Source organism: Panthera leo, chromosome B3, assembly GCF_018350215.1.
Source record: "Panthera leo isolate Ple1 chromosome B3, P.leo_Ple1_pat1.1, whole genome shotgun sequence".
In the NCBI taxonomy this organism is placed as follows: domain Eukaryota; kingdom Metazoa; phylum Chordata; class Mammalia; order Carnivora; family Felidae; genus Panthera; species Panthera leo.
Window position 1 is genome coordinate 36,381,083 of NC_056684.1, and position 27,377 is coordinate 36,408,459.

At 52.8% G+C, this 27,377-nt stretch overlaps 1 protein-coding gene across 2 annotated transcripts in view; it reads right to left on the bottom strand.

Moving 5' to 3' along the window:
- Window positions 1-716: 716 nt before the first annotated feature.
- Window positions 717-27,377, bottom strand: part of NOX5 (NADPH oxidase 5) — a 35,286-nt gene continuing 8,625 nt past the window's right edge. For both annotated transcript variants that reach the window (XM_042941565.1, XM_042941566.1), the window contains 14 exons: window positions 23,344-23,554; window positions 21,470-21,704; window positions 19,570-19,723; window positions 19,207-19,385; window positions 18,090-18,272; window positions 16,471-16,603; window positions 13,097-13,233; window positions 10,864-11,055; window positions 8,472-8,516; window positions 7,946-8,070; window positions 7,586-7,670; window positions 6,816-6,915; window positions 2,677-2,843; window positions 717-1,649 (listed from right to left, as the gene is read on the bottom strand). In XM_042941565.1, coding sequence (XP_042797499.1) covers window positions 1,518-1,649; window positions 2,677-2,843; window positions 6,816-6,915; window positions 7,586-7,670; window positions 7,946-8,070; window positions 8,472-8,516; window positions 10,864-11,055; window positions 13,097-13,233; window positions 16,471-16,603; window positions 18,090-18,272; window positions 19,207-19,385; window positions 19,570-19,723; window positions 21,470-21,704; window positions 23,344-23,554 — 2,078 coding nt within the window. In that variant the 3' untranslated portion in view covers window positions 717-1,517. The remainder of the gene's footprint in view (window positions 1,650-2,676; window positions 2,844-6,815; window positions 6,916-7,585; window positions 7,671-7,945; window positions 8,071-8,471; window positions 8,517-10,863; window positions 11,056-13,096; window positions 13,234-16,470; window positions 16,604-18,089; window positions 18,273-19,206; window positions 19,386-19,569; window positions 19,724-21,469; window positions 21,705-23,343; window positions 23,555-27,377) is intronic.

The following is a 27,377-nucleotide window of genomic DNA, read 5'->3' on the forward strand; positions in this document are numbered from 1 at the left end:
CCAGACCTTTATAAGGGGTGTCATCGTCACGGGTGTCACCCAGCTCCTTTACCTGTTCTCCCTCGGGGTCTTCCGACCCACACGAAAGAAAAGCACTTTCCATGGGAACGTGCCGGACCCCTGGAAGGCAGCTTTGGCGAGGAGGGTTTTAGGCTGTCACGGAAGGGAGAGAACTAGAAGGGCAGGCCGCAACATGGAGGACTCCCAGGAACTGTGGGGTTCACGGGGGCTTGCTGTGCGGGGCAGGCGGAAAACAGCTCAGATCCGAGGGGGTGAGGCCAGCCCACCCTCCCTTGCCCTCAGCCCAGGGCCTCCCTTCCACAAAGTGTCTTCTAGGAGAACTTTGGCATTTGCTGTTTCTGCCAGGTACTCTGGCCACACAGTGACAGAAGGGGCCACGAGAAGATGCCGAGATAAAGAGACGGGCAGGGAGGGAAGACACGTGTCCTGAGTACGGACGGCACGGATGGTGATGTCTCCTCTTACTCTCACAGCAACTGTGACCGGGAGTGCCATTTTTCAGATGAAGAATCCGACTCAGAGGGGTTCCCAGGGCTACACCATTGGGCCATGTCTGAACTGAGCTTCTGGGAGCCACCCGCCCAGTGTCCAGGCACACAGCCTTGCCATGTCCCCCCCCCCACCCCCAGACTGTCACCTTCCTATTTCTCTAATGACTCCATGCATGGAGAGAAGGGAGAAACTGACATGTGGAACAAGGGAAGGGCACGGAGGGACGCACGCAGGGGAGAGGCAGAGAGAGGCAGGGAGAGAAAGGCGGGGGACGGCAAAGGGACACAGATGGGGAGACAGTGACCTAGAGAGAAGTGGAAATAAGCTGCTTATCTCTTCCTAAGGGAATGAATGGATTTGTAATAAAATATGCCTTCCAGGTCTCATCCCCAGAACTTCGCAATCAGAATTTCTGGGAGTGGGGCCCAGGAGTCTGCGTGGAAAGCAAGCTCCTCTGAGCAGCAAAGCGTGCTTTGAAGTGCATCCGAAAGACAAGATGCGTCGATGGGTGGAGACAGAACGGGGCAGACGGATAATATGCAGTAAAGCAAATACAGCGGCATGTTAACGGAGGAATCCAGCAAGTGGGTAACCCCGTTCACTGTACGATCCGTTTAGCTGTGTGTATGTTTGAAATTTTTCATAAGAAAATGTTGGGATAGAATCCTGAATGACTGTGCTGATTAGGCAGGTCTGGGACCACTGTTGTAGGGGAAGGCTTCCTCCGAGGACTTTGGGAGGAGCAGTCGCCTGGCAAGCGCCCTCTGTACCCCCCTCCGCGGCGCCTTGGGTCTGATCAGTTTCTCAGCAATCCCAGAATGCACAGCGGCCCCCGCGCAGGCCACTGCCCTGTCCCCTGGGTCCTGAAGGAAGTCCATCTGCCCCTGGGCCCTCCTGTGCCGGGTGTGGAGCAGGACTAGGCAGGCCCTCTGAGGCTGGCCCCTGCGGGGCACAGAAGCAATGTGATCAAATCGGCTGGCGGGGTGGGTTTGGCAGAGGTGAGGCTAGAAGTTCTCTTGGAAGAATCTGAAGCCGAAGTGCTCACAATGGCCCTTGAGCACCTTGGCCAGAGCTGGGGAGCCACAGAAGAAGACCTGCACCTTGCCCTTCTTCTCAGCAGCCACTTTCTGGAACACCTGGAGCCCACACGGGGTTAGGAGAGAGGGAGGGGGAGTAGGCCTGTGGACCTGCTCAGGTACCTACCCACCTGGAGCTGACAACATAATGGGGGGGGGGGCGGGATGGCCTTCTGTCCCCATGAGGAAATCCAAGGCACAGCCACATGGCTTCAGAGCAGAGTCCAACGTGCAGCCATTAATTTGGGGGCCATTGGCTCACCCCCCAGCCTGACCCAGACCCCAGGAAGGGGCTGGGCCGGAACGACCCAGTTCTTCCACTCCCAGAGCGTGCCTGTGGGGAGACTGCAGGGCTGGAGGGCAACCCCAGAGCACGCTGAACCCCGACTGCTCAGACCTCACACTAGTCCTCCCCTGGTCACATGCCTCCATTGACATGTCTCTTTCTTAAAGTCCAGCTTTTCCCCCAGTGAGGACCCTTCCCCACCCCACATTCTGCTTAAGGAGGCCACTGCTGAAAGTCCTCTTTGGTGGCCAAGCACCGGCAGCGTCCTGCTCCCTCACTGGGGACAATTGTCTCCAGCACTTTGAAAAGCAGTCCCTTCTGGCACCTCATGCAAACTCTGCACCTGATTGGGAAGTACTCAGCAGGAAAAATGATCTGAAAACCAATCTGAGAAATCAAATAGAAAGACTGTAAATTTCTGTGCCTTTGGGTCTCAGTCTTTTCCATTTGTACCAGAAACAATAAGAAGACATGGTGCTACTTCCCCAAGACCCTTGTCTTCTCAGGCCTTCTGAGCCTCCCTTCATAGGGAGTTAGGGCTGGGGGAGGCCTAGGAGGTCATATAGGCTAACGTCTCTGAACAGATGGAGTAAGTGAGGCCAATAATACGACAAGGTAAGCTAGTGATGGCACCAGAACGTAGGTCCCCTGCCTCCCTTTCTGGCTCTGGGATCCCGGTTGGACTCTGAATGCTGGCCTCATGCTTGGTCCCTAGCTTCCCGGCCCTAATCTCCCAGCCACTGTCTTAGGCTCTCAGCCCCACTGGGCCCTGCAGGCTGTGGGGCCCTCGCTGGCCTTTACCTTCCTCCAGTCAGGCCGCCCAGGCTGGGTGCGTGTCTGGAGGCCCGTGATGGAGTCCTTCTTCTCCTTCTTGGCCAGGAGGTCGAGGGCCATCTGCAGGCCAATGGCCTTCATGTCATTCTTGCCCAGTGCAGAGGTCATGTACATATGCAGCTCCAGGAAGCGGCCTGTGTGGCGGGGGGAGAAGGTGGCACTGAGGAGCTCGCGCCCGTGATGAGGACAGGGTAGGACGCCAGCCCCTAGTCCTGGGGCTTGGATAGAGAGCAAGAGTGCTCTGAACTCACACCTTCAGCCCACTGCGCTCGCCCATGACCTCCAAGGGACCAGCGCTTTACAAAGGAAAGGTGGTCCACTGCTGGAGTGGAGCCTACTCTGTGCATGGCATACACGAGTGACTGTCCATCCACTCTCTGATGTGCGCCCCACAGCCACCCCAGGAATAGACGGGGAAATGAATCCCAGGACAGCACAGCACAGCAGTCCTTGGGCTCTGAGCTCATGCCCTTTCCTGCCTCATGGTGTCTGCTCAGTCTGCTTGGGGACACAGGCCAGGCACACCTGGAAATGTAACTGAGAACAAAAGGTCAAGGGTTATATGAGTGGCAATGCTATTGGTCTACAGGAAATGGAAGGGGCAGACTGAGCCGCTTCCTGAGAGGGTTGGGGGGGGGGGAGGGAGGGTGCTGGGATAGGTCTTGAGAGAGGACCAAGATTCCAAGGTGGGGGGAGGGGATGAATAGAGGGCATCCTAAGAAGGGGGACCAGGTGAGCCGAGGATGAGAGGCCCGAACAGATGTGGTGTTTGTGGGGCATGATGTGACTGCCTGCCTGGAACACAGGATCCTTGAATGGGAGCAAACGCGAGATGGGCCTGGACACCCACTGAGACCAGAACGTGAAGGGGCTTGAATTCCCAGCCAGCAAAAGGGGGAAGGGAGTGGGTGTTGGAGCAGGGCATGATGGGATGAGAACAGCACCCCAGAAAGGGGAGCCAGAGGACAGGAGGGACAGGGCAGAGTTTGGCCTGGACCTGCCTGGACACTGGTGGGTGCACACAGCTCAGTGCCTGCAACAGGACAGGTTTGCCGAGACACCGATCCCTTGAGCTCTCAGGGCAACTGGAGCTCCCTGGTGGGCACCTCTGGGCTCAAGCACCTTCCTCCGTTTCCCCCGACATGGCGTACAAATGTTCTCATTTCCCAAGAGTGCCACGATGGGGAAAAGGCTGGCGAATGATGCCTTCCACCTGTGCGTTAGTCCAAGCTAATGACAGGCCCCGATTTAGGACGCTGGGTCCACAAGCTGATGATCACTTCATCCTTCTCTCCCAAGACTAAAGGATTCACGCCATGCCAGCTGGCTCTCTACTGTCTTGCGAGATATACCATTAGCCTGCTTTTCCTTTGGCTCAAGGTCTCAGTCACTGTTAAAATGCAAATGGCCCTAGGAGAGATTCCACATTCTATTTCACATATCACTCCAGTTGAGTAGGGCTGGGTGGTGTGGGAGGGAAGAAGATGTACCGTAGGGGACGCTCATCTGAGACAGCCCCGACCCTTCTTCCCCCCTCCCTGAGACTCCCCATCCCCCTGCGAGGGGTAAGGGGGAGCGACACCACAGTGGGAGGGAGAAGAAGGGGCTCTGGAGAATGACCTGACATGGTTTTCATCCTCTCCAAACAGTCGTGTGGGAGACAGTCAGTCCGTTTCTGGGACACTCTCTTAAGGAAAGACTTGAACTATGTGCACATACATATTAATTGCAGCTTTATGTATATATATATACATATACATATGTATATGTATATGTATATGTATATGTATATGTATATGTATATGTATATGTATATGTATATGTATATGTATATAGTGGAGCATCAGGAATAAATATAGTGTCTAGTAGCCGAAGCATGGCAAACCGTTAACTGGATCATTCATTATACAGCCATTAAATACTGCTACTGTTAGCGGTGACGCTGAGGCTTTTCTTTCCAGGAGGTAACTTTACTCGTGCCGGCACAGCTCACTGGGGTTTGCACCTGAGCCCCGAACGCCACGTGGCGTGGTTTTTTATGTACTTGCCACTTCTTTGTCTCCCGTATCTGGTAACGTACAAACGCGCAGTCTGATTAAGTGGTCTCAGGTTACAAGGTCATGAGGGATGTCACGTATGCACATAGCCAGCTTGGCCCGAGTTTCCCTTTTTTATCCTCCCAGCAGCCCTATGGGGTAGGCGCTAGTTGTATCCATGTTTTTTTGTTTTGTTTGTTTTTCACATGAGAAACGTAAGCAAGGCAATACCATGGTCAGGTTTCTACAGCGATTACAGGATAGAATAAAAATTAAACCCAAACAGAATGTCCGAAGCCGAAGCTACAGAAACTGAACACGATGAACCACAAATTCTAGGACTCAAACCTTGGTAAATAATTAAAGACGAAATCAGAAGTCGCGGGCTTCAGCTGCCGTTAATGAGAAGCCTTGGAAGAAATGTGAGGTAATAAAGTTGTTGACTCAAGGGGCTTCGAGAACGCAAAGCACCAGGTTGGCTGTTACCCTTTGTTTATACAGATTACGAAGAAGCAAACGGCAAATATTTATATACCGGTAACCAGGAAACTTAAATGAAATCTAAACTTTCCCCCTAGCTCATCATCATAAAAGTGAGTTTCTAATGAATTAATATACATAAAAGCATTTAGAGCAAAGTCGAGGCTCTATAAATATTTGCTATAATTGTTATTTACAAGAAAGAGCAAAGAGCTTTACTGTAACATTCTAAAGTTTGCCGATTCCATAGCAAACACTGTTGACTTGTGCTTTATGGCTTTGAATATTTGTTGTAGTAAGCGTCGTCTGTTTAAACATTTCTTATAGAAAACTGCATCTGAGTACTTGAACTTATAAACTGTTTTTCATAGGAATTTGAATTCGCTCATGGCAGCTTTAGGATAATTAAACAGCCAAATAAAATCTGACCTCAACCAGTGTAAGAAAAACCCGCCAGTTCTCTAAAGTTAGAAACATATCTAAAGGTATTCCTCCTCATGTTAGCTATTCCACAAGGAAACGAAACCAAACGATTCTAACAGATTAACTTTAAAACGCAGCGCAACTTCCGTAAAGATGTTCCGTAAAGACTATGATGGAACCCAGAGAAGCATGTTATTGTATAGGCTAAGCGCTGGCTTAGCACAACACATAGGCAGCAACACTTAGGGGTTGGTGGACGGAGACCGCAGGGCTGGAGGGGGACATTCGAAACATTCATTTTTGACGAAAGTGTAAAAGAAGGGACCAGACAGTAAAATAATTCATACACGTTAAGGTGTTCAGACCATTCCCCACACTTTCTGATTAGCACCTCGTCAGGAAAAAGAATGAGCATTCACCCTCAATCAACGCCTATGCTTATTTACCTGTGCATCTCTACCAGCAGATTATGTACATTAAAAATTTATGTTGGATGGGGCGCCTGGGTGGCTCAGTCGGTTAAGCTTCTGACTTCGGCTCAGGTCATGATCTCACCGTTCATCAGTTTGAGCCCCATGTCAGGCTTTGCACTGACAGTGCGGAGCCTGCTTGGGATTCTCTTTCTCTCCCTCTCTCTCTGCCCCTACCCCGTTCATGCTCTCTCTTTCTCAAAATAAACAAACAAACATACAAATATACATCTTTAAAAAATGTAAGAAAATATATCAGGGTGTCCTTTTTAAATTTCTCTAAATATATTTTTTTAATGTTTATTTTTGAGAGAGAGAGACAGAACGCGAGTGGGGGAGGGGCAGGGAGAGGGAGACACAGAATCTGAAGCAGGCTCCAGGCTCTGAGCTTGAACCCCCGAACCATGAGATCATGACCTGAGCCAAAGTCGGACGCTTAAGGACTGAGCCACCCAGGTGCCCCAGGAGGTCCTTTTTTTAAAGACCGTGTGCATAGCCTGATGGGATTATGAATACATTTTTCTCCTCTTTTTTTGGTTTCACAAATGTTACATTTTAGTCGGGGGGGGAGGGGGAAGTCATCCTCTTTCTCCCACATTTTGCATAGAAATGGAATTATCTAGACACCCTCTTAAATAGACCCTGAGCCTGAACCGCCACCCTGCTGCCACGCTCCTCAGCCCCGTCCTTCTCCTACCCTCTCGTGTCTCCTCGGCCTGGTCCAGCTCCAGTTTGGTCAGCAGGCTCACAAACCACTCGAAAGACCGCTGGTCTCGATTGATCCAGATGAAGTCCACCTAGGGGGAGGGGCCCTTCTGCTCAGAGCTGGTGCTGCCTTGCTCACAGCACGCTCACACCTGCGGTCCCCACCGCGGGATGACCACCTGGGGGTCAGCAGGGCACACATTATCACCCCCATTTAATGGAGGGGGAAACTGAGGCTTGCAGAGGTAGGAACCTTGCCCAGGTCACAGGGCAGCGTGGGATCAGGACCCAGGTTCCTGACTGCCGGCTCGGGGTTTTCTGTAATGATCTATTTGTTTATAGCAAGCAGGGTTCTGAAATAGGAAGCTTAGGAAGAAGCCAACAGAACATTAGTTAATTATTTTTTAGAAACTCTTTTCAGTGGTCTATAGAAAATAACGAATTTTCAAAAGGCAAACGTTTTCATTTTTAAAACCACCACCAGACAATGGTAAACACTTCATGGATATAACTGGATCCCAGGTGCCTGACTTTCAGGCTCCCAGGTCTTTAGTGGGATTCCATCTTCAGGGCCCGCAATGCCTCTCAGAAGTGACAGGAGAAGGCCTGGACACTCAGGAGGCACCATAGGGCCCAGTGGATCCAAGCAGGGGAGAGAGCCATCTGTCCCTTCCCCTCATCTGCAGCAGAGAGCCCACTGTGGTTCAGGGAGGTTTCCGGGAGACAGGGCCCAGAGGCCTGCCTGGAGGAGGTGGCGCTCACCTTGTGGAGCTTCATGTCCTCATCCTGGACGTTGTCCATCCAGGAGTGCTGGCAGCTGGGGCAGATGTGCTTCCTCTTCTGGTGCCTGGGGGGAGGTGATGAGGGATTTTGAATTTGGGGTGAGTATAAGACTTCTCAGGACCCCAAAGAACAGTGCAGGGGGCAGGGGAAAAGGGTGGGGTGGCAGGGCCCACCCTGTGAGGAAGCGGAGGGATGAGAGCCAAAAGAGAGAGGGAGGGGGAGCAGGGGAGGAAAGAGAAAAAAGGGTGAAAGGAGAGGAGGGAAGAGCAAGGGGGAGGGAAGAGAGGAGAGAGGAGAGTGTCTCTGGACTCTGTCCCGGGATGCAGCCCACCCGCCCACCTGTACATGATGCTCTGCAGGATGGAAGCGAAGGGGGTGATGCCGATGCCTGCTCCGATGAGCACCGCATGCTCAGAGGCAAAGATCCTGCGGGTGGGGGTTCCGTAAGGGCCGTCGATATAGCACTGTGAACAAACAGGAGGGCATTCGAGGGGAGGGCTGGAGGCATGGGGGAGAGCTGAACCCCAAGGCTTCAGCATCTCCCTCTTATATGCAGGCAGTCACCTCCTGGGCTGGAGCCCAGATCTAAGTGGCTCCCACTGCAGTGCCTGGAGCCCAAATCTGGGAGAGCCCTGGAATATTAGAAGGCAGAACTGGTGAGAGTGGGACCCAGCCAGCATCCCCGTGTGCACCTGCAAGGGGACGGGGTTCGATCCCCTTCTCTGGATACCGGGAAGTCAGGCCCTGGGGACTTGAGGGACTGGGGTACCCAGGGCCACGGCAAGCCCTCCCTGCAGGCAGAGGCTTCATATTCTCTGGTTGCGGCAGGGATTCTCGGTCATGTCCACCTGCTGGAGCCTCCTACCTTGATGTTGCAAAACAGATGGTTCTCAGAGGACATCTCGGAGACCTGCGATGAGGAGAGAGTTGTGGGTCTCTGGGAGTGGAGGGGTCAGGCAATCCTCAGAGGCATCCTGGCCTCTGCCAGTCTGAGCACCTTCACAAAAGGGGAATTGCTTTTTCTGTCCCAAGCATGGCAGGGAGCATGGAGTGTGCCGGTGAACCGGCTCTTCAGGAAAAGAAAACAACAACACGCTCCTGACTCCGTCTGGAGATTTCTGGTAGAAACACTGCCATCACGGCGGCCACCATAATGACTGTGTCTAAGAACCGGCTCTCAAAGCTCCTGAAAATCTAACAGTTGGCTCTTGTGATCCAATACAAATCAGCTCCAGGGGGTGACTGGAGAACACTCCCTCCCTCCCCCTATCTCCAGCCACTACTATACCTTTCACGTCCCCAAACACACCCCTTGGCCTTGACCATTCTTTTCCCTCAGCTGAGAACAACACCCTTTCCTCTTCCCCAGCTGGCAAATTCCTATGCATCTTCCAGAGTCCAGCTCATCTAAAGTAGCTGCTCCTTCTTGAAGTTCTGCCCGGCTTCGCCAGGCAGAAAAGCCAGTGGCTGGCCTGGCTCATGGCTCCACTCTGCCCTTGGGACCCTGTCCTGGGCTTGCTGATGGGAGCCACTGAGGGCAAGGAGGAGGCCTCTTCTGTCTGCTCTGCCTGATTCCTCCAGGCCTGAGCGCATGAGAGACCAGATTTGGGAGGTCAGCGCACTTCCTCCCACAAGGTGAAGGAAATAGAACCCCCACCCCCCCCACCCCAAAACAGGCTATAGGGCCTGTGATAGTTTTCTGTCTGCTGCTGGAGGGCAGCATTAGGAGTGACCTTCACAATTACCCAGAGCAATCCCTCACTTGACAGAAAAGGAGCCCAGTCTAAGAGTGGGAACAAGCTCAGGGGAGAGCCTGGGTCTCCTGCTGACCGTCCAGTGCCCGTCACACTACAGCCTGCTGCTTCTTTGTCCGGGGGCCACTGAATGCTGTGTCCCCCACGGTGTCAGACTTGAACTACTTGTGTAGGAGGTACCCTGGACGAGAGCGACTCTCCTTTCCGTGGTCTTTAAACCTTCCAATTGCAAGGAGAAAGCCCACATCACGGTTAGTAATCTTTAACGTGCTACGCTTACCAAGCCCACCTCTTTCTTTTTCTGGTACTAAAGCAAGAAAGAGAAAGAGCATGAGAGAGAGAGAGAGAGAGAGAGAGAGAGAGAAGGAGAAGGAGCAGCAGACTGTGGCTTCAGGCTCAGAGCGTCAGCAGGCAGGAACATCTGGCCAGAATTGATTAAGATTGGCTTTTATTGATTTTACTTTTTTTTTTCCTAAATTTTTTTTTCCTTAATGTTTTTGTTTTTTTGAGAGAGACACAGAGTGTGAGTGGGGAAGGGGCAGAGAGAGGGAGACACAGAATCCGAAGCAGGCTCCAGGCTTCCAGCAGAGCCCGATGTGGGGCTCAAACCCACAAACTGTGAGATCATACCTGAGATGAAGTCGGACGCTCAACCGACTGAGCCACCCAGGCGCTCCTTGATTTTACTTTGAGAGTTACCTTCTGATTATGGCACACGAAATTAGTTTACCATTCAAGATAGCAATCTACAGCGTCCTTTTATTTATTTTTTTTTTAATTTTTTTTTTTAACGTTTATTTATTTTTGAGACAGAGAGAGGACAGAGCATGAATGGGGGAGGGTCAGAGAGAGGGAGACACAGAATCGGAAGCAGGCTCCAGGCTCCGAGCTGTCAGCACAGAGCCCGACGCGGGGCTCGAACTCACGGACCGCAAGATCATGACCTGAGCCGAAGTCGGCCGCTTAACCGACTGAGCCACCCAGGCGCCCCTACAGCGTCCTTTTAAACGCAAGTAAGTTTATAGGGACACGTGCGTGGCTCAGTCGGTTAAGCGTCCTACTTCAGCTCAGGTCATGATCTCGCCACTTGTGGGTGCGAGCCCCGCGTCGGGCTCTGTGCTGATAGCTCAGAGCCTGGAGCCTGCTTCCGATTCTGTGTCTCCCTCTCTCTGCCCCTCCCCTGATCGCACTCAGTCTCTCTCTCCCTCAAAACTAAATAAACATTACAAAAAAAAAATTTTTTTTAATACAAGTAAGTTTAAAGTCATGTTGGGGTGTGAGGAGAGAGACCAGGTAGGAAATATTCCCAGTGAGGAGCGAACACGGCAGAAGTTAGGAAGACAGTGTGTACATGCCTGGCTGCAGGAGCACCACATAATATGCACAGCTTCGTGCATGTGGCTGCCCTTAAGGACTTCTCTCTCCTGAGTCCCATGGATCCACCACCCCTGGGGACACAAAGGCCGGCTCTCCCGCCTCCAGCCCCAGCTTCCGGAGCCTTACCAGACCCCACTCAGACGTGGTTCTCCGCTGTGCCTGAGCCGATTCCTCTGTCCCTGTGGGCACCGGGCCTGGGTCCCCATGCTGTGGAGTCCCCCTGGGCCTGTAGGATGTCAGCTCCACGGTCACATCCTTGCTGGAGGCCATAGCTCCCTGCACCGCGGCTCCGGACCGGACGGGCTGGCACTGAAAACTCTGTTTGGGTTCGAAGTGGAAATGGCTTTATTATTTAAATCATGAAACTAGGGTGCCTGGGTGGCTCAGGTGGTTGAGCATCCAGCTCTTGATTTCGGCTCAGGTCATGATCTCGTGGGTTCGTGAGTTCGAGCCCCACGTCAGGCTCTGTGCTGACAGTGTGGAGCCTGCTTGGGATTCTCTTGCCCTCTCTCTCTGCCCCTCCCCTGCTCAAGCTCTTTCTCTCTCTCTCTCAAAATAAATAAACATTTAAAAAAATTTAAATCATGAAATCAATACATGTTAGTTTTTAAAGAGTCACATGTTATAGAACTATAAAGATTAAGGTGAAAAAGTACCCTGAATAAAGTGGAATCACTTCTCTAAACACTTTTTTCTATGTCCTTCCAGACTTTTACTCTCTCTCTCTCTTTTACATAAATGAAACATATTGCTTTGTAACCTGCCTTTTCCACTCACTACATCTTGACTAGCTTTCCATGCTAATGCATATACATTTACATAATCTTTTTTAAGGAACTTACTATTCTGTGATAAGGGTGATCAGTAATTTATTTAGCTACATCCCTAGTGTTGGACAATTTTGATCATCCCCATTTTCTCATTAGTGTTAATTAACAACCACCATATAGAAGATAACATCTTTCTCATCTCTATCCCTTTACCCTGATTTATTTTTCTTCCTGGCACGTATTATCACCTGACACATTATGTCTGTATTTTGTTTGTTTATTGTCTACCTCTCCCTCTGGAAGGGAAGCAGGCACTGCATCACTGTTGCTTACGGATTTATCTCCAGCATCTAGAATAGTGCTTGGAAAACAGTAGGTGCTGTGCTCAATAAATATTTGCTAAATGAATGAAGGAACAAGGTGATTAATGTACTTCCTGTGCAGCTACCCAATTAGCTTTTTAGGACAAATCCCTACAAATGGAATGGCTGGGCCTGTGGGTACACATATTTAAAATGTTGACGCATGTGGCCAGACTGCCTGCCAGAAAGATTATGCCAATCTATTCTATGGCGGTGGTACCTTAAGGTCCTAAAGAAACACAGTCTTTAACGTATCTACCCACAGATTCCTGGTGTGCGTGACTCTCCTGGTGTTCAAAGCCAGCTTCCTCCTTCAGGAAGTTTCCCCTGATTAAGAACAGAGAACGTTCTGCTTGTTTCTACTGACCCTTTCATCTCCCAAAGCTTTGCTCTGGGCATCTTTCTAGAGGGGTTCGTGATCTGGCCTGGCAGGATTCCACCTGGTTTTTCTCCCCTCAGAGTTTAAATTCCACAGGGGCACGACAGGGCTGAGCCAGGCCCGGGGCTGCTTTTGCTTTGACCTTCAGCAGGGGCTTCCCCATATTAACATGTCTCCCAGCTGAGCCGTACAGCCTACTAGGTGTGGGTTCGGGCGCCTTAGCCTCCTTTGTCCGTTCTCACTGTCGTCTCGCTGCCCTCCTCCAAAACCTCCCCGAGTCAGTATTCGTTCCAGACACTGGCAACTTGTCAGCTTCGTGGGTTCATCAGGGCTCAAAAGATAACAGCGCTGCCGCTGATGCTGCTGACGCTGATGGTGAATGGTCCACGTGGACCGTGCGGTCCCGTCAGCTCAGGGCTTTCCCTGCATTCATTCCATCATTGGCCCTTAAAAAGCATCACGTGAGAAAGGGAGGCCAAGGATGGGAACCACCTGCAGTTAGTCCATTGATGACTAAGCTAAAGCTCGAGTAAGCGAAGGGACATACAAGGCCGTACAGTCACAAGGTGCTGGAGCAGGGACGTGGAGGCGGGGTTTTCCGATCTCAATCTCCCCTCTCTTTCCATTGTCCACCTGGCTTCTAACGGAGGACTTGGGGCTCGGGAGGTCCTGGGGCGGTTGGGCTGTTGGATCACACTGTCCACAGTTGCCTCGCCCCCTGTGCTGCCGTCCAGCCAGTGTATACAGCCGTTGCTCAATGATTGATGTTCACCATTGAGAACATCAGCAACTCGGTCCCCACTGGGTTTGACTCCACAGTGGACCCTTCCTCCCCTGAAGCAACCTACCTGGGGCTTCTTCTGGCTCCTTCTCATCCTCAAACTCCTTGACAGCCGTTTGGAGTCCACAGGGTCTGATGTCTTGAAGGACTCATACAGCCTGTTTGTCCACTGCCCTTGGGACCGGACGTGTAGCCAGATGGTGTCTGAGCAAGAGACAGGGCAGGGGGAGAGGGGGTCAGCGCCGGCCTCCAGCAGGGAGCAGGCCCATCTCACCTGAGGGACTGGGGCTGGGCATCTACTGCTCAAGCTCCAGACTGAATGTCCTTCCGAGGGCCCAAACTAGCAGTCCCAGCCCTGGGACTTGGAAATCTCATCTCTCTGGTGCAGATATTGTAGTCTTCCTCCATGAAGTCAACTTAAGCCGTCTGCTTTGCCAAGACCAGGGTCAGAGTGGCCCTGAGCACGCTAGAAGCTCCTGCCTCCTTGATCAGGCCAGGGTCTCACCAAGGTGGCGACCACTCCCTCCCACATTCAACCAGGTGCTTGTCAACGGCTCTGCACACAGTAGGTGTTCAGTCTGTGGCATGAACAATGGCTTTCATTGTGCCTAGTACCTGGGATGTAGCTTCTCTGCTGAGGGGTGACCGGCAGAAAGGTGGTGTGGGTGGCCACCCCTCTGCTGAAGGGTACCAGAGAGAATCCACAACATTTGAACAAGGAGCCCCCCACCCCGAGAGATCTCCTGCTCAGGCATTCTTACCCTTTAAACAATTTCTTTAAACCATGGGGGCGCCTGGGTGGCTCAGTGGGTTAAGCGTCCGGTTTGATTTCAGCTCAGGTCATGATCTCACTGTTCATGAGTTTGAGCCCCACATCGGGCTCTGTGCTGACCCTGCAGAGACTGCTTGGGATTCTCTCTCTCTCTCCCTCTCTCTCTTGCTTGCACTTTCTCTGTCTCTCTCAAAATAAAGAAATAAACTTAAAAAACATTTTAAACCATGGACTCTCTTGGCAGTCCTGTGAATACAACAGAGAGACTCCTTCTCAGAGCAGGGTTTTTTAAATACACAAAGTCACACACATGGAAATCACAAATGAAACAGCATGTATTTGTTTGCAAAAAAAACCAAAACACAAAAAACAAGCACCCCCCCCCCACACAATGTGTGATTGAAGAATACGTCTGCTTCTTTGCCAACACAGGAAACTATGAGGTCCCGCCAGAATTGCGTGGCCACTGAAACCTGAAGTCGTTGATGAGCATAAAGGACACCCCGAGGTGCCGGCAACCATGACAATGTGATCTCAAAGAATCTTGTGATTTTTATTTTGAAAGACTCACAGGTATTGTTAATGCTTCAGTGGCTGGCTGTGGGCATTCACAATCGAAGAAGATGCTAAGGTTCAGTTAATTCTCCAAGGCTTCCTCTCCCTTGACCCTACAAGTGCCAGGGGGGCTGGGCTGTGCCTTGTTTACACAACACACTCTGAGGCGCCCCACACAGTGTGTGCATGTTGGGGGGGGGGCCTCCCTAAACGCTGGGAGAATGCAATCAGTTACTACTGCCGACCTGAGTCCACTCCTGATTTCTGTGAGCCAGCTCTGTAAACCAACTCGGAGTATGTACCAGCCCTCATACGGACTCACTCAGCCCACCACAGGAGGCTCAGGGCCTGAGAGACAGGCAGGTTCCAAGCAAACGCCCTGAAGAAACCCCATTAGAGAATCGGCCAAGTCAATGGCACATCCATCTAGTGTATGTGGTCATTTTAATCAAAATTGGTATCACTATACTGGAATACTATGCAGCCATGCAAAGGGAAGTTATTTATTTTTTTCGTATTTTTAAAAATGGTTATTTATTTATTAGAAAATTTTTTTAACGTTTATTCATTTTTGAGAGAGAGAGAAACACAGCACAAGCCAGGGAGAGGTAGAGAGAGAGGGAGACACAGAATCCGAAGCAGGCTCCAGGCTCAGAGCTGTCAGCCCAGAGCCCGAGGCAGGGCTTGAACTCATGAACCGTGAGATCATGACCTGAGCTGAAACCGGACACTCAACCGACTGGCCCACCCAGGCGCCCCTTGGAAAGTTTTTTTTTTTTTTTTTTTTTTTTTAAAGAACTGACATGCAAAGACTTTTATGACATACTGCTCACAGGGAAAAGGCGGGCTGCAAAACAGTGTGAAGAATGTGACCCCGTGTAGGCAAAACCATCTCCACATCTATAGAACCACGTGGGTATATAAAGACAGATCTGGAAGACTGTTCACCAGAAGACTGACAAGGGCTTTCTCTGGATGGCATTGTTTGAGGGATTTTAATTTTCTTCTGTGCATATTCCTATACGGTTTGAATTTTCTGAGAGCAGATCTCTTTTGGAGAAACAGAACAGGAAAGAAAAATAGGAAGAAGAGAACCTTCCCCCTCCTGCCTCCGCCCCCACCTTTGCCCCGTTGTACGTCCAAGCCACCACTCAGGTGACTCCGGGGCAGGTGGTACGTAGCCTCACATGAGGAACCCTTGCCTTGGGTCTGAACTGTGGGGGCTGGGCCACGGGTCCTGTTGGGCCGGCGCTGGGAGGCATCCTAAATGGAACTAAAGTTTTTAATAGGGATGGGTCAGAGGAAACAGGCAACCAGGACCCTTCATCCCTCATGAAGCCGAGCAAGGGTCAGGCAAGGCATTCGCTGCCAGAATTACCACTTAAGGTGGAAAGGCCGATCTCTGGCCTAGGAAGAGGGCACAGGTCTGGGTGCCGGCTCAACAACAGTCCAGGACCAGAAGGACGGCACGTACATGGGTGGAGGCCAGAGGTCCACTGGGTGAAGGGAGGGTCAGCTGAGCAGTTCCACGGGTGTGCTGGTGACCCAGAGAGAGATGGGAGTGGTCCAGGGATGGGGAAGAAGGATTGGAGGGATTCTGCTGCCTCGGGGCTCCACAGAGATGGGGGAAGCCTGGCTTCCCGCCACAGCGCCCTTGAGAACTCCCTGGCTCCTCTGAGTTCACTCCTCCTCTGCCTCAGACCCCTGCGGGCTCCCAAGTGCTGGCACCAACCGTCCCCATTCAGAGTCCCCCTCGGCCCCACCCAGGCTCTAGCCAGCTTTGCCAGCCACCTTGTCTGCCTTTCACCTCTTCTCTGACCCTCTCTCCTGCCTCCCCGCCCTGTCCTTCCCTTCTTCCCTCCCCGCCCCACCCCCGATGTAGCGCCGACTACATTAAATTGTCCTGTGTTCCCAGCTTTCCATGCTGTTCCTTACGTCTTTTGCTCTGTCTCCTCCCTCATCTCCTTCTCTGTCTAGTAAGCTTCCTGGAGCTTTTGGAGGTCGACTTTGTGGCCCTGGCCTTGCTCACGTCCGGGTTCCCAGTTCCCAGCCCGCGCTTGGCACCAGGCAGAACTCGGTAAATGCCTGCCGAGCGAGCAGCGGGGCTGGCGTACCTTTCTGCTCCGGCGCGCTGCTGATGGTGAACGGGTGCCACTCGTAACGCGCAATGGTGGGGACGTTCAGATACAGGTAGTCGCCCGGCCTATAGTGGAACAGAGGGGGCCGCTTGATGAGCAGATGGGTGACCTGGGAAGAGAGGAAGATTGGGGTCATCCGAGCAGGCCCAGGGGCCTCCGGGCGAGAGGGCAGAGGCTAGGTCATCCTCCTCCGTCACACACCAGGCCAGCCCTGGACGTGAGACCCTCCGGCCTGTGAGTGGGGCTTGGCCTGCGGCACCTCTGCCAGCCAGGCGGTAGGTGATGATCAGAGAAAGGGACAGTAGGGTTTGATCCTGGTTTGATCCCACTTCTTATGGGGTGAACACTGCTGGCAGTGGCCTTTCTCGGTGAAGCCCCCTGACTGCTGTAGCCCGTTTCTTGCAACTGCTGTAGTATTTGGCTGGCATCCAACCACTAATGGGCATCTCCCCCAGGAGAACAATATCCCCCTGGACAACAGCTTCTGTTTATTGGGCACCCACAGCGTGCCAGAGCCGTGCGAGGCACTTAGAAGTGTCATCTCTGGTCCTCACGGCAGTTCTCTGAGACGGATGCCATTCTTTCTCCGCTTTACAGATGAGACGCGAAGGCTCAGAATGGTTAAGGAGTTTGCTCAAGGCCACCAGCTAGGAAACCACGGGATCCGCAGCTAATCACGGCGGAGGCTGTCCAGAGCTGAGCCACCCAGAACTGCCTTCCCTTTCTCCATAAATGGCCCAGTCACTCAGACACCCAGGAGATGTCCTAGGCTCCTTCCTCTCCCCACCCCCAAATGCAGCCAGTTACCTCTTGAGTCTTTCTGTGATATGCCACCCCTTTCTCATCCCACAGCCACTGCCCCTGTTTAGGGTCAAGGCCCTCATGAGCTCTCGTCTGCATCTTGTGCAACAGCCCCCAAATGGTCCTCACTGGACCGTCTTCCACAGAGCCACTGCAGAAATCTAGCTGGAAAATAAACTGGCTTACTACCCCCACCCCCCTCCCCCTGATCAGGCGTTCCACCAGGCCCCGCCTACCCCTCTCCCTGGCACCTTGGCTGTAGCTGTGCTAAATTACCCATAGTCCCCAAGGACAGCACCCCTACCACAACCCAGTGCCTTTGCTCAGCCTGTTCCTTCTCCCAGGAGTACCCTTCCTTATCTTGTCTACGCAACAAACTCCTGCTCATCTCTCAAAATCCCGATGGGGCATCTCCTTCCGCATTCTGAAGCTTTCTCTGACCTCTCAAAGATAGTTTCCTACCTCCTGACACTCTGCTCTCACCCATACAGCCCTGCACTGTAACTAAAGGGCAAAGCAGGACAGTGCCCGAGCTGTCTCCGTGACCTGGCACAGGGCCTGGCAGTTTGCAGGCTCTTAAGACTGATCTTTCATGGTATCCTGCCTACCTGTCATGCCGCTTCCTAAAATGTCCCTCCTGAAGGCTAGACCAGATCCCACACTTTGCTTGTCTCCTCTGCTGTGCAGGGGCCATAGCTACGCTATTCCCTGCTTCCTTGCGGGTCTAGCAGGGTACCCGGCTGCTGCGCCCTACCATCCGCAACGCCCCTAGGCACCTCAGGCCCCCTTCACACCTTGGAGGGAAGGAGATTGACTTCCACGATGCACAGGGCTGCCATGCGGGACACTGCTAGCCCGATGGCCTTCTCCAGGAAGAACAAGATGCCAGGGACCAGCAGCCACTTCCAGAAGCTGGGCCCGTGCACAATGAGCAGGATCCACATGGGGAGGTAGGACAGATGAGTCCAATAGAACACCTGCGAGGGTGAGGAGGGAGGGGGCAGTAAGCTTCCAGAGCTCAAGTCCTGGGGGTGGAACAGGGAAGCCCCCAGAGCCTTGGTCATGCACTGCTCTCCTGGGGACAGGGGCTGGGGCTGGGAAGCTTTGGGGCTTATTTATTCTGGGCCCTTGGCCCAAGGATTGTATAAGGGTTCCTGGAGCTCACACCAAACATCCGAAACCTCTGCCTGGGGATGTTCTGGGCAGAGTAGAGTGCCCCCAAAGGGCTCATGAGCATCACGGTCCCCATCACATTGACCCTTTCTCAGGGGGACGTGAAGACAGCCATTTCCTGAGCATGGAGAAGAAAAGAGCAGAGCACCGAGCTGGAATGCCTCCTCTACTACTGGCTGTGGGAGCGTGGGCTAGGAAATTACTTGTCTGAGCATCGGATTCCTTGTGGGTCAAGCGAAGATACGGATTCCGACTTCAAAGGATTGCTGCTGGTGCTCTCTCTGTCTACCTGACGTGGTTTGGTTTTGGGCTCCAAACCAAATCTGTGACCTCCTGCGCAGAACTAACGCTCCTCTGTTGGAGCATCGACGTGCCAGGTGTATACTTAGCGGCTTCACATATAGTATCCCATTTAATTCCTAACATAAATTCATAGGTAGAGAATTATAGGGCCATTTTATAGATGGGGAAGCTGAGTGAGCCTGTGTCCCTTCCCCTTCCTAGCTCAATCCCATTAGGGCAGGGGGCATGCCAGCCAACAGGCAGAATCTTCCAGAGCAAAACATTTTTCGCTTTGCAGACATGAACTGCAGCCCAGGGGAAGAACCCAAGTCGCGGGCACATAACATGCGGAGCAGCCTGGGCACTTCCTGGGCTCTGGAGTAAGTGAGAGGGGACACGGCATGAAACGAAGTTGGGAGGCCAGCCTGGGAGAGCAAAGGGGCAAGGGCCTGGCACCTCAAAGCGGCCGCTCCTTCGGATGCAGGAGCTGGAGCAGGCAAACATAAGGAGCAGCAACAGCAGCAGCGCCACTCCGGTCGGGGAGGCGGAGCCACGGACCCAGCCAATGCCGGGCCTCGTGGTGAGCAGCAATTCCCAAAACCGGAAGGGGCTGGCCCCGGACTGAGCCTGGAGCGCTGGAGACAAGCACAAGACAAGCTGTTCCCTCTCCACTTTTCCCTTGGGGTCCCCTCCCTTCCCCATCAGGCACCCACCCAGGCAGAGACCCCTTCTCCACCCACCGGGCATGCAGGGCACACAGGGCTGATAATGAGTGGTTTGTGGGAGGCCCACCGGGCTCCCGGCCCCCAGGCGACTCACCGAAGTTCCCAACGTGGGCCACGGTGTGCACAAGGGAGAGCCCAACCACCACCCAGCCCATGAGCTGGTGGAACTGGATGTTCTGGTCCAGCGGCAGGACCTGAGCCAGCCACGTGGCCCGCAGCCAAGTGAGGCAGCGTCTGAGCATCAGCACCTGGCCGGGCAAAGTGGCGGAGAGCCTCAGCTGGCTCTCTCTGGCTGGCGCGCGCGCGCTCTCTCTCTCTCTCTCTCTCTCTCTCTCTCTCTCTCTCGGCCCCGTTCTCTTTTCCCCGGCAGCCACCTCCCATCCTCTTTCTGAGCTGTGTTTCCTGCACCGGCCGCTTCCCCATCTCCCCTGTCCCCAAGCCTTCACTGCCCCCTAGGTCCACAGCTGGGGTGTCCAAAGCAGCGTCTCCAGAGGTGGGGCAGGAACAGAAAATGTTGCAGAATGACTGCTGGTATTACTTTGATCTAAACACAGGAGGAGTACATAAGCTTTTTGGTAATATTTGATATCTGTGTTGACATGGTGCCCTCATTTAGTCTTTACGTCAGACAGGCACATGTTATGTCTAGTTCTCAAGGTGTCCTGGAGGAGAAAGACTGGCTTTTCCAAGGGGCTTTTGACAAGGGCTCCCTCCTTGCTCATTTGCTTTCAATGTACGTGTGCCCAGATATGTGGACTTGTAGATTACATTGTCTGATTCTAACAAAGCTAAAGTACCTCTCACAGAAAGGACAAGTAGCTTAAAAAAGATTCCCTGCAGAGAAAGTGCTGATTGAAAGCAATGTTAATAATGCAAGAGCAAGTGACCAAGAAGATAAGTCATGGGTCTCCAACTCCCACACATAGCCAGTTCTGAGGATAAAAATAAAACCCACGGGGCACCTGGGTGGCTCAGTCGGTTGAGCATCCGACTCTTGATTTCACCTCAGGTCATGAGCTCAACTGTTCAGTTGGTGGGTTCGAGTGCCGAGTCGGGCTCTGCACTGGCAGCATGGAGCCTGCTGGGGATTCTCTCTCTTCCTCTCTTTCTGCCCCTCCCCTGCTCACACTCTCTCTCTCTCTCAAAATAAACATTAAAAAAAAAAACCCACATAAGAAACTGATATTATCAAGAAGAGTATTTGAACTAAAGCTATACGTCCCTGATCATTAAGGATAACTCTTGCCACATAGTGTGCCGGAAGTCTAATAGCTAATGATAATAGGGCATGCACATAATTACAAGTAAATGAGCATGAATTGGGTTATTGGAAGGGATTTTTGTTTTAATTGTAGGAGCAGAATCGAAACCACTTGGAGACCTCACTCCCTGGCCCAGAGTATCATATTCTGACTCGTTAGCCTGGCATTCAAGGGCTCTTACAGCGTGCTCTCTGCTAGGAGCCCTGCACAAGAGCCAGCCCCACCTCCTCCAGGGTCCACCATAAGGCTGTTGTGAACATCAAACGGAAAGTGCTTAGCCCGGTGACTGTACAGAGTAAGTAAGTGCACAAAAATGCCAGCTGTGTTGGGCACCTGGGTGGCTCAGCCGGTTTGTGAGTTTGCCCCCCGCCCCCTCCCTTAGCGTGTCAGTCTCTGGGCTGACAGCTCAGAGCCTAGAGCCTGCTTCGGATTCTGCGTCTCCATCTCTCTCTGTCCCCTACCCCGCTCACGCTCTCTCTCTCTCCCTCTCGAGAACAAACTTAAAAAAAAAATTTTTTTTTAAATAAAATAAAAACGCCAGCTGTGCTTTACGTGCTGCGTGACTATGGACAAGCCACTGCCCCTCTCTGGGCCTCATGTCCACCGCGTATTGCCCCAGCTGACCTGCCATCCTGCCCTGAGGCACCCCAGGTGTCCACCTGTCGGTCTATGAGGAACCTACATCATCAGTCCTCCCGCCCGCTTCCCTGCCCTGGGACGGCGGAGTGTTACCACGATGAAGCTGCAGTCAAAGTTGAGGCACTGGCCGCAGCCCTTGGCCACCATGACGCTGGCGCCCAGGGCCCGGTGCGCGCAGGCCGCCAGAGTGAAGAGCAGCACGTGGAGGCCCGCGTAGGCGGCCAGGCAGAGCAGGTGGCTGCGGTGGTTGTGCCAGTAGGCGGAGGTCAGAGGGCGAGGACGGCGACTGCGCGGCCGGGCGGCAGGGGGCGTCAGCCAGTGGGCGGCGCTGTGGGAAAGGGGCTCGGCTCAGGGGGACTCGGCCAGGCGGGCTGCGGCGGGCACCACCGAAGTCGGAACCTAGAGACCCCCCCCCCACCCCCCGACCCTTGTAACCGACCAAGTCTCTGGAGCCTCGTGGCAAGTGGGCCGGCTTCCCTTGACACCAGGAAACAGAGAGGTCAAGCGACTTGCTCACAGTCACACAGTTAGGTGAAGCCGAGATGGAACTCCCATCTGTCCGATGCCTCATCCACCATGGCTATTTTCAATACCTCCCTTACTTGCCAATTGGGGGTGGGGGGTGGGGGGGGGTGGGGGAAGGCAATCGAAAAGGATGGAAGAATCTGAGACGTGTTGTGGTGAATAACCCACAAGTAAGTTAATACACGAAAAGAATGAATTACAAAACCGGCACTTTTCAGACCTCGGAATCAAACTTGGTGTGTTGTTACACCACGTCTATTTTATTTCCTCCGCAGCCCTTACCAATTTAGTACTTCCCTAGTTTATGCATTTGTTTATTGGTATCAATTACATATAAATTAACGGTGCCTGCTCCATCAAGCTGAATAAATGACTGCCTTTGCTAATTATTTGTGTGACCCCAGGTAAGTTACTTCAGGTGAGGTAACTAACTTCCTTTGGGGCGTTGCTATAAAATGCACTGGTATATTTGTATAAATGCCCAGCCCACAGTAGGTGCTTAATACTGTGAGGTTGATTCTGAAAAGACACTGTAGAAAACGGGGGCAAGACCATAGCTGCCCCGCAGTACAAGACCTTTGTCCCCTATGAAAAAGAGGGCAAAGGCCGGACTTGGAGGGACTAGGCAGAATGCAGCTGGGCGGGATTGGGCGAGGGTGGGGCGGGCTGGGACTAGGTAGGGTGTGGAGCGGTGGGGCTGGGCAGGGTGCGGCGAGGTGGGACTGGAGCATGGTGGGGCTGGGACTGGGCTGGGAAGGACCGGCCTGGGGCGGGGCGGGGGCGGGGACGGGCAGGACTGGAGAGGGCCACGGGTGGGGCGGGCCTAGGCAGGCTGGGCTGGATTGGGGTGGAGCGGGGCTGGGCGGGGCTGGAGCTGGTCACCGGTGGGACGGGCCTGGGCGGGGTAGGGCGTGGTGGGGCTGGGCCTGGGCGGGGCTGGAGCGCGTCACCGGTAGGACGGGTCTGGGCGGGGTCGGGCGTGGCGTGGCGGGGCCGGAGCGGGGCTAGGGAGCGGCGGGAGTGGGGTTGGGCGGGGCTGGACGGGGCCAGAGCGGGCTACCGGTGGGGCGGGCCTAGGCAGGGTAGGGCGTGGCGTGGCGTGGCTGAAGGGGGGGGTCACCGGTGGGACGGGACTGGGCGGGGCTAGGGAGGGGCTGGAACGGGGCTGGGCGGGGCTAGAGCGGGCCACCGGTGGGGCGGGCCTAGGCAGGGTAGGGCGTGGCGGGGCGGGGCTGGAGCGGGCCACTGATGGGGCGGGCCTAGGTAGGGTAGGGCGTGGGGGGGCGGGGCTGGGGTGGGCCTAGGGCGGGGCTGGAGCAGGATTGAGCCGGGCTGGCCGGGCTGGGGGCGGAGCTGAGGGATCCCCCGGGCCTCCGGCGTCTCTGCGCACCTGAAGGGTAACCCCTACGCGGGCAGGGCCCACGCTGGAGACAGGGCCGCACCTGATGGTCAGGTTTTCCATGACCCCGGGGAAGCGCTGCAGCTCGTTCCGGAGCTCGTCGAAGGTGATGGCGCCGTTGTTGTCCTTGTCAGCCGACTCGAAGAGCGCCAGCGTCAGCTGGTCCAGCTTCTCGTCTGGCAGCGAGATGGCGCTCTCGCGCATGCACGATTGCAGCACGGTGCGCAGCTCATCCGCGTCGATGGAGCCGCTGCCTGTCCCAAGTGGGGATGAAGACGAGTGGGGGCCTGCCCGGGACCCCACTCTGTACCCGCAGACTCCCCTTCCCATACACAGCCATTGCATCGAGTGGCGAACGTTCCCTAATCGTCCACCTCCAGTTTTCTGCGAACCAACTCCCTTTCGGGGTATAGACCAGGCAATCAAAAAATACACAGTTATCACCCTCCTCTCAGAAACCTTCTATGGCTCCCTCCTGCCCAGTTCAGGACAAATAAACTCCTCTTAGCCTCAGTGCATGTCTTTCTCGAGAATCTGCAGCCTCCTAAGTACTGAGCTTCCAAGACCATCTGCACAGAAGATGCACTTGCTTGCTTAATTTGTAAGGATTACTCTGCTTAGAGTATTAATTATCCGGAAGCAATTGTACGTGGGGTGGTGGTGAGGGAAAGTTCCCTGTTGCTCTCTCACTTGAAGCAGACCTTCCTCTTCTATGTTGTCCTGAGAGGCCACAGCTGGGCACTCAAGTCCAGCCACATGACTTTACATGAATATGGGTGACTGAGAGTGTGATGGGAAAAAGAAGCCAAATCTCTCCACCGCGATGAGAATTAGAGGCATATTTTTTTCTGTGTGTATTTCCATACTTCATGAGCAGCGGGGCCTGTGATTAATGAGTTCTTGGCCTGTTGGGATGTAGACACACTTGAGGTAGCTTTGGATTTCTGCCCCTTGCTAACTGCTGGTGGGCTGTAAGTCCTTCGGAGTAGTGAAACTTACTTTGCTCATCTATAAAATGGGGATCATAATTCCTCCCTTTCAGAACTGGTTCAAGGATGATAGATCATTATATAGCACTTACTGCAGTATCTGGAAAAAAGTAGTTGCATATAAATGGAAAGTCTTTACTGGTATTATGATCGTCAGGAAGACCCAAAGCCAAAGTCTCAAATCACATGCCAGGGCAGAGTCTAAAGTACCCCTCTCCAGTCACACTCCTGTCCTCTCTAGGACTAGGCTTTCCTAGTCAAGAGCCACCATGCAACAGGTTTCTAACCGCATCTGGAGCTCCGGTCCCTCCCCTGTCCCCTTCACACCCTGTCATCCATCCAACTTTATTCTCTCCTTTGCTAATTTCAAATCTAGGGTCCTCCTTGATAATTATTCTCAGACACACGTTCTTCTTCCTTGTCCCGCTGTCCTTCTATTCCAATGACCTAAAAATATCCCATCTCTGAGGGAATCTAGCCACCTGCTCTCTCCCTTCCTGCACCAGGGCAGCTAATAGGACACTCCCGAAGAAAAGCACCCAAGAGGGCAGGAAGCTTTATCCCCAGCCAGAGCAAGGCCTTCAACTTGCCCTGCAACCCTCTCCTGCTTCTCTAGTGTGGTCACTCTCCTGCTGTCTGCAAGGACCACTTCTCACCTCCATGGCCATCCAGTCCCTCGTTGGATCTCAGAGAAAGCAGAAGCCACCGGAAGGGAATGCCCTCTAGTTCCTGCCATAAAACTGCAAATCTCCTTTCACCTGCCCTGCCCTGCCTTCCTCCCCGCCACTGCCTGCTAGGAGAACGTGAGTGTGCCACTCCTCCCGTCACAAACCGACCTCTCCATCTGAGGTCATCGGTAAACCTCAGGAGCGAGCAAAGCTTGATGCTCAGAAAGCAGTCAGTGAGGATTGTCCCATGGAGACTGGGTGGGGTCTGAGGAAGATGTTCAGGAAGTGGGTTTGGCCAACTGCCCACGTACTAGGGGAAGGGGGTTGATTTGGGGAATGGGTTCCAGGAATGAGGTCTGGCTAGATTGAGTCAGGTGCAGCGGGGAGCTAGAGAAACCCCATAGGCCAGAAGGCCCTGCCCAGCAGCATGCCCGCACCTAGGTTGAGCTTTTCAGGATGCAAATCCAGCCCAGTGACTTCCCTGCTCAACACTCTTCAACGACTCCCCGTTGCTAATTGTACTGAGACTCCAACCCTTGGCCACCGAGGCCCGCACAGTCTGGCCTCCCCAACCATCCCAGTCTCACTGGGTGCCTCTTTCTCACTGCAGTATCCCTTCCTCTGATGATTCCAGGCCTTCAGAGATGCTTGCTGCCATGGAGTTGCCAAAGGTTTAAGTGTATTTTTTTTTTCAAGTTTATTTATTTATTTTCGAGAGAGACAGAGAAGACAAGCAGGGGAAGGGCAGAGAGAGAGACAGAGAGAGAGAGAGAGAGAGAGAGAGAGAATCCCAAGCAGGCGCCTCAGAGTTGCCAAAGATTTAAAAGCAGGATGTTCATGGGGGTGGCTCAGTCGGTTGAACATCTGATGCTTGATTTTGGCTCAGGTCATGATCTCACAGTTTAAGGTTGAGTCCCCCATCTATCTCTGCGCTGACAGCATGGAGCCTGCTCGGGATTCTCTCTCTTCCCCTCTCTCTCTGCCCCTTCCCTGCTGGTGTTCTCTCTCTCTCTCTCTCTCAAAAATAAATAAATAAATAAATATTTTTAAAAAAAAGTGGCGGGAAGGGGGAGACAAATTGTCCATTTTGGTAATGGAGTTTGAGTAAACAGTAACACATTGTGGCTGACACCTATAAAGGGTGTATCCTGTGCTGGGCACTGTTCTGAGTTTACACAAGTTAACTAATTTAATCCTATCAACCTCATGAGTATGTACTGTTATTATAACCATTATTCTCATGTCATAGGTAAAAAAAACCCTGAAGCACACAGAAGTTAAGTATCTTGCCCAAGGCTCACCATAATAATTATTATTTTTTTAATGTTTATTTATGTTTGAGAGAGAGAGATCAGCGCGAGCAGGGGAGGGGCAGAGAGAGGGGGACAGAGGACTTGAAGCAGGCTCCGTGCCGACAGTAGAGAACCTGTTGTGGCGTCTGAACCCACGAACCGTGAGATCATGACCTGAGCCGAGGTCGAATGCTTAACCGACTGAGTCACCCAGGCACCCCCACCATGATTATTAATAAGTGATGGAGCTGATTTCTGAACTTAGGCAGCCTGACCTCCGAGTCAGAGATCTTAACTCCTAGACTCTGCGGCATGGGACCCAGGATCAATATATACATACAGTGGAATATGATGTGGCCACAGGAAGTAATGCTGTAACCACACTAAGTTACCACTTAGTAGCCAGGGTGGCTACAATTAGAAAAACAACAACAACAACAACAACAACAGAAAGTAACGAGTGTGGGCAAGATGTGAACAAACTGGAGCCCTCGTGCATGGCTGGTGGGAACGTCATGCGTTACAACCTCTGTGGAAGACTACGTATGGCGTTCCTCGAAAGACTAAAAATAGAACTACCATTTCATCCAGCAATTCTACTTCTGGGTCGATGCCCAAAAGGATGGAAAGCAGGGTCTCTGAAGACCTACACCCGTATTCATAAGAGCATCATTCGCAATAGTCGAGAGGTGGAAGAAACCCAAGGGTCCGCTGATGGATGTATAAACAAAACATGGGTCTATCCACACAATGCAATATTGTCCAGCCTTAAAAAAGAATTAAGTCCCGTCACATAGTACAACATGGGTGAACCTTGAAGACATTATGCCTAGTGACATAAGCCAGTCACAGAAGGACAAGTATTCTATGATTCCACTCATATGAAATACCCTAGAATAGTCAAGTTCTTACAGACAGAAAATAAAAGTGGTTGCCAGGAGCTGGGGAGGGAGGAATAGAAGCTCGTGAGTGTTTAATGGGCATAGAGTTTGGGATGATGAAAAAGGTGTGAAGATGGGTGGTGGTAATGATCGTTCAACAAGGTGAATGCACTTAATGCTGTTGACCTGACATTTAAAAAATGGTGAAAGTGGGGGCTCCTGGGTGGCTCAGTCAGTTAAGCGTCAG